This window comes from Plasmodium chabaudi (assembly GCF_900002335.3).
Source record: "Plasmodium chabaudi chabaudi strain AS genome assembly, chromosome: 12".
Taxonomy (NCBI): Eukaryota; Apicomplexa; class Aconoidasida; order Haemosporida; family Plasmodiidae; genus Plasmodium; species Plasmodium chabaudi.
In genome coordinates, this window is record NC_030112.2 from 743,203 (window position 1) to 755,944 (window position 12,742).

Consider the following 12,742-nt stretch of genomic DNA (forward strand, 5'->3'; position numbering starts at 1 on the left):
AAACACGTAAATGTGTAAATAAGGAAATGCAAGTTTGATACGCCAAAATAAAAATTATTATGGATATACGGATATGTACAATAATTATAAGATGAAAGTAACGAAAATGATGAAGCAATGTTCTCGACTCTTTTTAAGAAAGAAACTTCAAAATAAATCACGTAAAATTGTAAGTATATTCATAAATGCATACCTACAAAAATATATATAATATATGTATAACAAAAATACACAAACAAAAAAAAACAAAATGGGAAAACAAAAGGGGAACATATATTTATAATAGCACAGGCATATTATATATATATATAATATATAATATTTATTTATTTTGCTTATATACGATTTGGGTGATGAATTGAAATGTAATTATAAAATAATTCGTTAGTGTGATAATAATTACGAGCCATGATTAATTAAGTGTATATAATAAAAAGGTATATAAAAAAATAAAATAATTTATTTCATTCAAAGTAGAGGATTTTTACTTATAAATTAGTTTAAAGAAAGAATAATATATCCTTGTTTTTTTTTTTTTTTTATTTTTATTTGTGTGTGTTATTTCTTTCGATTTAAAACATTGAATAAAATTTTTATTGCATAGTTGAAAAATGTTTAGTAATTGAATTTTAAGAAAATAAATGATATATTTACAATTTAAAAAAAATAATTAATTAAATAGCAACCTATGTATATTCATATATTGTAAGGAAGAGCATCCTTTCCTTTTTCATATCCAACCCCAAAAGATAAATCCAGGCGCGATTATAAATAATTATATACACTTCATTAAGTATATATAGCAGCTCGTTTTCATTTTATTTACATTTCCTGATGCTCATAAAAAGGAAAGAAAGTTATATATAAATATTATATAGAAAATAATACAGACATAAATATATTAAGTCCGTCTAAGAGAGTAGGAAAACATGAATGATAATTATTTTATGGATAGTACACATTATAATGATCAAATACATGACGATGAAGGAAATAATACCCTTGAAAAATATGATGAAAATTTGAATAATAAAAATGATATATTCTTACAAAATAAAGTAGGCAGACTAATTTCAGAAAAATACTTATCAGAATTTATCGATGAAGATATTTTTTTTATAGGTGAAATTATAAATCAGCATGAAGATATAATTACCTTGAAATCGGTTAACGGTAAAATGGAAATTTATAAAGAGAAAATATATCATTACCCATTCCTCAGCAATCGCCTTTTTAACTTACACACACATTTGAATGCTATTTTTTTATTTACACTTGCTTAGGCAATTGCGTTGAATGCATAATTAAAGACTCCAACTTTCAGGCACAATCAAAATATATTGGAGTAAAAGGAATCGTTTCAAATAATTTAAAAGTCCTTGAAACACGAGGTATCGTATTTTTAGACGATGTTAATTTTGAAATAGTAAATGACTATATTGATATTAGCATAAAAAATGCAAATTCAGATGTTTTTTTATGTTCTTATTAATTAAAAAATGTGAAATTCAAATATATTAAATATTTGAATATTTTTTTACCGTAATTTTATACCTAATTTATGATTTTCTTTTTCGCTTCATTCGTTTCACTATTCCATTATTCCATTAAATGGGTTTTAATTCAAAAGTTAAAAAAATTAACTAGTTTTTAAATATTTTTCAATTAAAAAAATTATTTAATTAAATGCACTTGCATAAAGACAAAACAAATAAACGTATGCCTGTCTGCAATACTCTAAAAAGGTGTGCTTAGTTTGTAGATACTATATTCGTATCGGTACTACACATATGTTTTCCATGTCTATATAAACAACATGTCATAACATATTAAACTAATAAATAGATGAATTTGAAACAATACATTAGTAAAAGTGAAATTCACAAATAATATTCTTCCATTCCATCTTAAGTTTATTGAAGTTGTATACAAAAGTTTGTATCCTCTCTCAATAAATTTAAAGTAACCAAAAAAAACATATTAAGTAAAGAGATTTAAAACGTTTATTTTGTTTTGGAATTCCTAAAAAGGAAGATATTTGTCTTCTGGTACCAAGCTTAGCCAAACTACAAAAAAAAGAAAAAACATTAATACTTCCAAAACAAAAAGTATAATAGTAAAACATGTAAAGCATATACTATATTTTCAAACTTCAATACCGTGATAATAATGGGACGAATTGATATTCCTCATCAATGCTAAACACGTAAAGTCGGTTCCATTTTGATTTGCTTTTATTTCATTTGATGTAACTGCAAAAAAATAAAGTATAAGGTATATGATAGGGGTATTAGTTATGTATATAAAGCAATGACTTATTCTGTTGGAAGCTTATAGATGCAGCTATATTGTAAACATATTCACTATTATGATAATATTTATTTTATTTCTTTTTGCAACATACTTAATTTCAAAACAAATATGTGATATAATATGTTTTCCAAAAATAAATAAAAAGAAATATGAGCAACTCCATATCCATATCCTTTTGATAGAACATGCCCACCACTAGAAACAAAACCAATTATTTTTTTCGATGCTAAAATGATTTCTTCATTATTATTTTCACATGTTTGTGAATCAGATTGGTTATCTTCTGTTTGAAGTATATATGATATATCTGCTTTATTATTTGTTTTATTATTTGCATTTTTTTTTAATTCCCTTTTTTTAACTACTCGGTTTTTATACCGCGAAATAACTGGCTCCTTTGGCTTCTCAATTTTTTTACTATTATATATTTTTTTGACTTCAATTTTTTTGTGGACTAGCCATTTTTGGATTTTTTTCGTGTTGGGGTATTCTACAAAAAATACAATTACACATACATATATATGCATGCATATGTATGTTTATGCACGGATAGATGCACATATGTACGCACGTTTGTGGCGCATCCGTTTTTTTCTTTTTTAAACTTACGAGTGAAAAACTTGATCAACATCTTCAAGGACATGGAACAGATGTGTGACAACCTTTTCGGGGTTCCCTCCTTGTATGCATAGACATAAACAGAAATAAAATAATTGGATAATACATAAAATTTTGATTTTATATCTTCCATAAATGTGTAAAATGATTCTAAGTCATTTATATTATTCAATTTATTTAAAGATATCGAAATAAAGCGATTTAAAAATGTTTTAATTAAAAAAATATTATATGAATCTGTAACTCTGATAATTTTAATATTGTTATTAGTATAGGGATATATAGATATCCATGAATAATTAAATGGATTATTTATTCCTAAGCAATAATAATTTATTCTTTTATTTATAGGTTTTTTAAAATGTTTTTTTTTTGATAATTCTTCTCTTAAATTATTATAAAAAATTCCACCAACAGAATCAGGAAAATCCTTAGGATAACATAAAAAATCTAAGCATTTAAAAATTTTTTCTCTTTCTTTTAATCCTATAGCTATTGATCCATTTCGAACTAATAAATGAAATAGAACTGAACTTTTTTTTTTTGCTGGGCATAAAATAAAAAATCTTTTATTATTATTATCACTTTTATTTATTATTAATATTGGTATTTTTATATATTTTTGTGAATTATTTTTAATTTGTTCTTTTGTTTTTTGTAGTTCTGTTAAAATTTCATCTTGTTCTGACTGTTTTACATTTCGGTTATTCTTATCCGTTTCGTCTTTTTTACATTCATTTAAAAAGTTGTCTACATAATTATCTAATATATTATTATCAAATATAGAATTATTTTTTCTTTCGTTTTTTATATTTATATCCACTTCGTTTACGAATCTGAGAAACGTATTACTTTGTTTTTTTTCTTTTATAACATCATAAGGTGCAATATTCTTGTTTTTACTTAGCATTTTTAATATGGCGAGTCTTACTTTTTGTTTTTTCCTACTCCTTACATGTTCATATTTATTAATTTTAAAAGTCTTTATAACATTTTGTTTTATTTTTTCATTCATAAGTATATTATTATCATAGGGACTGAAATTGTTTGCTTTCAATAAAAATTTATTTCCTTTTTTGTTTTTTTCTCGTAAATAATTCAAAGCATTAAGACAAGGGCTGTTCTGATTATGTATACTTCCCCTTACCACTTTTTCATCTATTTTATTACTATCAATATTAGTTTGTTTATCTATATTTTCAACTAATTTGCCAGACAGATTCTCATTAATTTTGTAATTTAATAAGAACGGACCAATCGTTTTAGGTAAAATTGCATACATAGGAATAACAAAATCATTTGGTAACGTTATATGTTCATATTTGTAATGATAAATATCTTTTTTTTCTTTCATAATATATTTTGATTTAACTTTCAAAATATTTACTAACAAATTAAAACTATTAGGTCCAATTAATTCATACATACAAATATTTTTAATATGTTTTATATTCACTTTATGAGAGATTCTATTTATTTCACAAGATATTACATTTTCAAAATTTTCTATAATTTCTTTCAAACAAACTGGATGAATAAATATCCAAAGATCCCTTAAGCTATCACCCTTATTTTCGTTTTCCATTTTTTCTATTTCATCATTTTTATATTCATTAATTTGGCTAGCTATATTTATGTTATTCCTTTTTTTACCTTTTTTTGAACTTGCTGTTTTTTCTTCTTTAGATCTCCATAAAAAATATGCAGGGCATATAAGACAATTTTTTGCATTGAAAAAGTTGTTGTTTTCTTCCTGATCAGGTTGGTATGCTTTGGTGTTATTATTTTCATATGTTTGTTTTTCCTGTGCATTGTCATATTTATAAATGAATAATTTTCCTAATAAAATACCTAATAGATATTTATCTTTTAACATATTTGCTTGTTCAACATTTGTAATTTTTTTTAAAATATGAATTATATCATTTTCATTTCCAGATAGTTGCACAACTTCTACATAAGACATGTCATGTATTAATGACTTTCTTTTCTGATATCTAAAAATCCGTCTACTTATTTTATCACAATTTTTTAAAGCTAATTTATAACCATATATATCAATCATTTTAAATTTTTTAGAATGATATAAATGTGTTTCTAGCCAATTTTTTTTTTTAGCTCTTAAAATATATTTTTTATAAAAATAATCATGTGGCATATTAGGATTATTATATATTTTTTTTTTTTTTTTTTTTTTTTTCATTATTTTAGGTTCAGAAATTAGCATTTCATCAAATGTTACTTTTTTACATGATAGTGGTACTCTATATGGATTAAATGACATACACCTCCTCCTTTTGTTTTTATGGATTCTTTGAAAACACCTTTTGAATATATTTCTTTTTTTTAGTTCATTTCCAAATATTTGTAAATCATCTTCCTTTAAGCTAAAAAATGATGAACTCCATAGTATAACATTTTGATTAAACGATTTTATTTCAGAATTTGTTGAAATATCTTGGAGTGGTTTATATATTTTTTCATTATTATTATTATTGTTGTTCATTTCGGCTAGTTTATTGTTTCCATTATTTTTTATGCCCTTCTCATCACTTCCTTTCTTACTGAGATAAATAGTCCCATTATTTTTCACATTTATGGGTGATCCCATATTAACAGTTCATAATAATTATAAATAAATAGGTAGCTGATGTAGCTATTATTGTTAAGAGAGACTTGAAAATAGAAAAAACATATTATATATGTTTGTCGTCCCCCTTGTAAATTCTTTCTCCGTAGGAAATATTACACTAAAAGGGAATTAAAAAAGAAAAATCATATTTTTTTTTCCCCTTTCAATATTTTTCCATGAATAATTTTGGCAACGTCGATTGGCAAAGTTTTCCTGCTTCCCTTTTTCCATATGCATTTTACCTGATGCATTTAACATTTTATATATAAGAAAATGTAAATATATTTTTTTTAATTTAATTTTTTTTATCAATTTTTTGCGTAATATTTAATATGTTCGGGGCGAAAATGATCAGTAGTGTTTTCATTTTTTTTCCATTTCCATTACGGTATTTATCGGCAATGGAATATAGATGAAGAGGCATGCACATAAATATTTTTTCAAGCTTTATAAAAATATTTTTCGAATATTTTTTCCATGAGTCGTCTATTATTATTATTATTATCTTTGATTTATTAAGATTGCTCAATTTTTTACGTTTCAACATTGCATAGCAATTGTATATAATTTACAGAATGTTGCAGACCTATTGAGTTACATATATTTCGTTAGCCTTTTGGATAACAAAATAAAAATTATGCACCGTTGTAACCTGGTTTATGTTATGCATAAATAATAACCAATTGTAAGTTGAACTCGAATATGTGAAATAACTTTTGACAATGATAAAAAAATAAATCCTCTTTTAAATTTAATAAGTTCATTTTATATGTTCGTGTAAGCATAAAATAAATGATAATATATAGCCACGCAAATAAATGAAATTAAAACTAAAATAATAAAATCATGGTAATACAAATAAAGCAAATCATGTTGTATGCACAAACAGCTATGAATTATTCTTAGCCTTTTAAAAGTTATAATAAATTATCCATATCCTTGAAAGCTAATATATATATTGCGATATATTTATATTCCTCTCTTAGTATGGAAATGAAAAAATGAAAATAAATAAACAAGTAAAGAAATGATGAAATATGTAAAATATAGGTGAAAGAGAAGTATAGAAATATAAAAGCAAATATATATGTAAGCATATAAAATTTAACATAAATATTATTGGTATTAGGAAACACTAGTAATTAACAATTAATGAAATTTAAAAAAAGACTAAAAAATAAAAGTATGGCCATTTTGTTTTTATCCCATATTGAATAGTAAATTTATATATTAAAAGAGGGATATTTAAATAAATATAAAAAAAACAAACATATATATGTAATATAAAATGCTTGTTTTTTTTATATTATACAAATAAATGATATCAAATTATACATCATATATACTTTAAACAATTACTTTTACATCATTACATATAAATAATATTTTTTCATATATAAACCCTATTGGAAGGTAAATCCCATCATATGTTAATATTTTAATTATACATATGATAGATAATAATGTATAATATAAACAATTTTTTTTGAAAAACTTAACTCGAATATTAATATTTCATTTTTCTGTACCTTCCCGAAATATTTAATTATGTGGGTATATTTTTTTATCAAATTACAAATAAATATGATTATTCAATTGACACATAAAATTATTCTGTACAATCGAAAGTATAAATATATTGCATTTTGCGCATATATATTTTTTTAGACATGTCATTATATATATCCATATAGGGAGAAAAATATTTTGACTAGTTTTTCATTACACATATATTTCAGTAAATCTATTTTTCCCTTATATGAAGGAAACCATTTGCTATATTTTTTGTTTTACTTTACTAGCTTGAATGATCTGCATTCGTACATCCGGGATTAAATTGTTTGAATGCAGAGTCGCTTATGCAGCCTCGTTTTCCAAAGCTTGCTCTTCGTCAGGTTGCTCTTGGGCAGCTTGATCTTGGGCAGCTTGCTCTTCGGCAGCTTGCTCTTCGGCAGCTTGCTCTTCGACAGATTGATCTTGGATAGCTTGCTCTTCGGCAGGTTGCTCTTGGATATCTTGCTCTTCGGCAGGTTGCTCTTGGATATCTTGCTCTTCGGCAGATTGATCTTGGGCATCTTGCTCTTCGGCAGGTTGCTCTTGGGTATCTTGCTCTTCGGCAGGGTGCTCTTGGGTATCGTGTTCTTCGGTAGGTTGCTCTTGGGTATCGTGTTCTTCGGCAGGGTGCTCTTGGGTATCGTGTTCTTCGGTAGGTTGCTCTTGGGTATCGTGTTCTTCGGCAGGTTGCTCTTGGGTATCGTGTTCTTCGGTAGGTTGCTCTTGGGTATCTTGCTCTTCGGCAGATTGATCTTCAGTAGCTTGCTCTTCGACAGGTTGCTCTTCGATAGGTTGCTCTTCGACAGGTTGCTCTTCGATAGGTTGCTCTTCGACAGGTTGCTCTTCGGTAGCTTGCTCTTCGGCAGGTTGCTCTTGGGAAACTTGATCTTGGGTAGCTTTGTCCTTTGGAAGATCGGTTAAAGCACTAGTGCTTTGCGTTGGTGAAGCCTCACTTGATGCGGCGCTCTTATCATCAGCACTTCTGAGATTTTTTTTAACTTTTTTTTTTTTGGGGGTCTCTTTTTGTGTACCTGCCATCCAATCTACAAGTTTTTTGATAACCTGTTCATTTCCGGGCTCCATTGTAATCATATGTTCCATATCGTCTAATGTGTGAAATTCTTTTTTTTTAGTTTTCAAATTATTATAAAATTCCTGAGCAGAGTCGTGACTGCATTTTTGATCATTAGCAGAATGGACAATAAGTATGGGCACATCTTTGACAACTTTGTCTGCATCCTTATTTAAATTATCAGCAGCTTCCAATAATTTACAAACAAATTTATTAGTAATAGGTTTGTCATAAAATATTTTATCATATCCATATAAATCTTTTAAAAATGGAAATGCTTCATAAGTTGTATTTGGTGCAAATCTCGATTTTGGAAAAAACACGGATGATAACTTCATCAACGGTATATAAAAATATTTCCATGAAGGTTTTTTTCTTACATCCTTTGCTGATAACATTCCTGATAATGAACAAGCACCTTTTATATTTAGTCGATTATAATATTTGTATCTCCTTTGTGATAACAGTTCCAATATTCTCAAAACAATATTTCCTCCCATTGATAATCCAACTAAATACATTGGTATAGGTGTTTTATATGGATCTATGTTATAGTCAGGTTTTTTATATTGATTTTTTTCGGGATGACGTAAATATAAACCATTGGCTATAATTTTATCTTCGTTAGAACAACAGATATCAGATTCATCTTTTAAAATTAAATCACATTTGGTACATCTCTTTTTTTGTCCTATTGCATTATTATCATTTTCTTGATTATCCTTAGCAGCTTCGTTAACGATTGATTCATGTACCCCATTCATATATTGAAGTATATCATCAGCAAAATCATCAAACTCATTAATGTAGGTTTTTTTATTTTTATAGCATTCTGATTCACCATGTCCTTGTAAATCTAAACCATAAACAGAATACCCATTTTTGTTTAATTCTTCAATCCAACTATCTTTATGGACATAAAAATTTTCGCCATCATTTAAAATAGCCTTGTCATTATTTGGTATAGTGACATTATGTTTTAAATAATCAAAACGACAATGGGAATTTAAAGAGTGCACTAAAAATACTATTCCTACCGGTGCCTTGACAAGCCATTTTAATGTTTTTATCTTCAAACCATGTTTATTTGTAAAAAACCCAATATCAGGATCACCCATTATTGATGGGTCTTTATTACCCGACCTTAGTATGGGCTGGACACTTTGTGCTTCTTCTTGAGATAGCTCCATTTTTTTTTTTTTTTTTTTTTTTTTTTTTTTGTATTTTTCTATTTATTAATATGTATTACTATATGCTTTGATATTATGTACTTATAAAAATTCATAATTTAATATGAAAATATATGTTTTTCTATAAACATAATAATTCAAAAATTATTAAAAAAAAAACAAACAACAATGACAATAATAATATACAACACCATGCAGATAATACTAATATCTGGTTGGAGTTATTCAAAATATTAAAAACTTGTAATGGTCAATTTAAAATAAAACATAAAATCAAAATATGTGAATTTTTTCACATATTTTAGAAAATCATGGATAATAAAAAAATAATAATAAAAAACTTACATATTTTTAAAAATAATGGAAAATAAAATTAAAAATAAGAGAAAAATTCACATGTTTTTAGAAAAATAAAGAGATAATATTACCCCTTTAAAATAAACAATAAAAAATACCATAAAAGGTAAAAATTCTAAAATTTAGATAAAAATGCAAATATTTAAAAACATAAAAAAAATTAAATATTAATCTAAAAAAATATAAATTTTAAGGTTATTTTTTAGTCTGTACCTATGTTAATATATATAAAATTTAAGTATAGTGGTTATTTATTGACAAAATTAATTTTAAAATATTAACTGTTCTAAAGTAAAACCCATTAGAAATAAAAGTCTATAAGGGAAGTATTAAAATCTATTTAAAAATTATATGTATATATAATAGGTAATTATATATAATATGTAATATATATATTAAGAATATCTAAGCACTGCCTACTACTCAGATCTCTATTAAGGTAATTATATATATATAATATATATTTTTATACAATGTGATAATATAATTACAACACCCCTACTTTTTTAATTGCATACTAGAAAAGTACGAATTAAAAAAAATATTAGTTATAATTTATAATAAAGTGTTTTATTTTATTATTTTTGCGGTGCTTAACATGTTTTTTATCCCTTTCTAAAATATGTGATTTGTTCTAAAAAATAAATTATTTAAAAAAATTATAATATTAATTACTAAAAAATTATTTTAAATGTAATAATATAGTTCTACCCTTTTGGTTATATTTTTATTTTCTCTTATTATTTGGAATGTTTTTTACTATATGTTAATATTTTTTCTCAAAAGCGAGTTGTAATATATTAAGATCGGTTATATAAAATTTTGAGTTCAAGGTTTTTTTATTTCGCATGCATTATTGTAAAAATTAAAAATTCTTAAAAAAAGAAATGTAACCTAATAAACTGCACCTTTTAGAAAGCGCTAAGTATATATAAATACGCCAAAAAAACACAACAAGCAATAATAAAAAAAATAAATAAACAAAAAAATAAAAATAAATAAAAAATATAATGTTTAACAGGAAATTTGGCAACTATTTATTTTATTAATGCAATTCTTAAATCTTACCTAAAAACATATACATTTAATGTAACCACTTTTATTGTATATAAAATATATTAAAAAAAACTGATGATATATAAATTTCCAATACTATTTACAAAACATATTTTTAACTATATTATATGGTTTAGCTTAAATGTTAAAATTTGTATGACTTGTTCATATAAAAGGTATTAAATTTTTTTTTTTTCAACAAATTTATTAACTATTTAGCTAGAAAAGTCATAAACTTATAAATTATACAATTGTCTGCACCTATTTTTTTAAAGTTTACTTTAATTTGATATTATACTAAATTAATATCTTTAAAGCTTATAATAATAGTAATTTATACCTTATTAAATATGTCAAAAAAAAATATATATATTGAATATGCCGGTTTTAGTTAACATAGTATAAAAATGTAAAAATTGGTTATAAAAATATTTTCAAAAAAAAAAACGATCAAATATATATTACAAAAAATATTAAAAAATAAATAATTTAAAATGAAGTAATAAAATTATGTATATATCATTCCCATTTTTTTAATATATACATTTCTGTTTTTTCTTAAATGGTTGCACATACTAGGGTCCATGTATTAAAATTTTTAGAAAAATATTTTTGGTACTTATTCTTCCATGTTCATAGATCGATTATTCAAAATACGCATGACACTTTGTATTTACCAAAAGTGTCTAATGGCGCTCCCACTATTCGCTAACACCTAGTGTTGCATAGGTTGGAAATGACGGAAAAATTATTCTAAAACGGTTGTAAAGTGGTTGAAATGGCTGATTATATTTTAGCTGCTGGCTGATAAGTTTAGGATCCACTCTGTGACTTTTTTTAAAATTCGTTCGTTTCCTGGTTCCATAGTTAAGATATGGTCCATATCGTCTAAAGCAAATAGTTCTTTATTATTTGATTTAACGTTATTAAAAAATGTTTGAACGCCATTAAAAAAGCAAGCACTATCCTCTCGTGAATGAACAAATAATAATGGTACATCTTTTGGCAAATAGCTAATATCATTATTTAAATTTTGAATAGCTCTAAGTAATTCATAAGCAAGTTTACAAGTAGCTGGTCTTAATGATACATTTTTATCATATTCATATATATTATTTATGTATGGGAATTTTTTAAATTCTAATGGCGGAACAACTCGTAAACTAGGAAAAACTGTTGCTAGTACTTTTGCAAATGGTATATAAAAATATTTATATGAAGGTTTTTTTAATATTTCGTCGATGGATATCATGCCTGCTAATGATATAGCACCTCTTATATTTATTTTATTATTATTAGGTGTTATATCTTTCGATTTTCCTATAGTTTCTAAAAGACGCAAAGTTATATTTCCTCCCATTGATTGTCCCATAATATAAAATGGAGGTAATTTTGTATTTATAATATTATTATGTAAAGAATTTGTATTATCACCACTATTAAGATTACTCTTATATTTTTCTAAACACAATGTATCATGAACTCTATTAATAAATTGTAAAACATCATAAACCAGATCATCAAATTCTCTAACATGCTTTATTAAGTTTTCCCATCCTTCTGATAAGCCATGTCCTTGTAAATCTAAACCATATACACTTATTCCTTTTTTATTAAATTCTTCAATCCAACTACCTTTATATATATAAAAATTATCTGCATCATTTAGTATAGCTTTTTCATACCCTACTAATGTAATATTATGTCTTAAATAGTCAAAGCGTGCATTCCCACTTAATCCATGAATTACAAATAAAATGGCTACTGGATTTTTTACTTCCCATGCATATGTTTTTATAGCTAATCCATTTTTATTATTAAATGTATCAATTTTAGGTCTTCCGTCTAATTTTTCATTTTTTTTATTGCCACCAGATGAGTTACCTCCTTTCTGTTTATCGTTTTCTCTTGATTGATCGGCAGCCATTTTAAACAAAAATAATCATGCGT

The 12,742-nt window shown here is 25.0% G+C and overlaps 4 protein-coding genes across 4 annotated transcripts; 1 reads left to right on the plus strand and 3 right to left on the minus strand.

Annotated features, from left to right (window-relative positions):
• Positions 1–929: 929 nt before the first annotated feature.
• PCHAS_1220700 (conserved Plasmodium protein, unknown function) lies at positions 930–1,492 on the plus strand (the record flags this gene model as incomplete). The annotated part of the gene is made up of 2 exons (XM_739860.2): positions 930–1,173; positions 1,284–1,492. The coding sequence occupies 2 exons, from the start codon at positions 930–932 to the stop codon at positions 1,490–1,492; spliced, it is 453 nt and encodes a 150-aa protein (XP_744953.2).
• A 530-nt stretch (positions 1,493–2,022) lies between these two features.
• On the minus strand, positions 2,023–5,542 carry PCHAS_1220800 (ribonucleases P/MRP protein subunit POP1, putative; the record flags this gene model as incomplete). Its single annotated transcript, XM_016798897.1, has 4 exons — positions 2,023–2,066; positions 2,160–2,252; positions 2,405–2,803; positions 2,923–5,542. The coding sequence occupies 4 exons, from the start codon at positions 5,540–5,542 to the stop codon at positions 2,023–2,025; spliced, it is 3,156 nt and encodes a 1,051-aa protein (XP_016654256.1).
• Positions 5,543–7,420: 1,878 nt separating this feature from the next.
• On the minus strand, positions 7,421–9,379 carry PCHAS_1220900 (lysophospholipase, putative; the record flags this gene model as incomplete). Its single annotated transcript, XM_729240.2, has 1 exon — positions 7,421–9,379. The coding sequence occupies one exon, from the start codon at positions 9,377–9,379 to the stop codon at positions 7,421–7,423; it is 1,959 nt and encodes a 652-aa protein (XP_734333.2).
• A 2,206-nt stretch (positions 9,380–11,585) lies between these two features.
• Positions 11,586–12,719, minus strand: PCHAS_1221000 (prodrug activation and resistance esterase, putative; the record flags this gene model as incomplete). Its single annotated transcript, XM_737268.2, has 1 exon — positions 11,586–12,719. One exon carries the CDS (start codon positions 12,717–12,719, stop codon positions 11,586–11,588), a length of 1,134 nt encoding a protein of 377 aa, XP_742361.2.
• Positions 12,720–12,742: the final 23 nt, after the last annotated feature.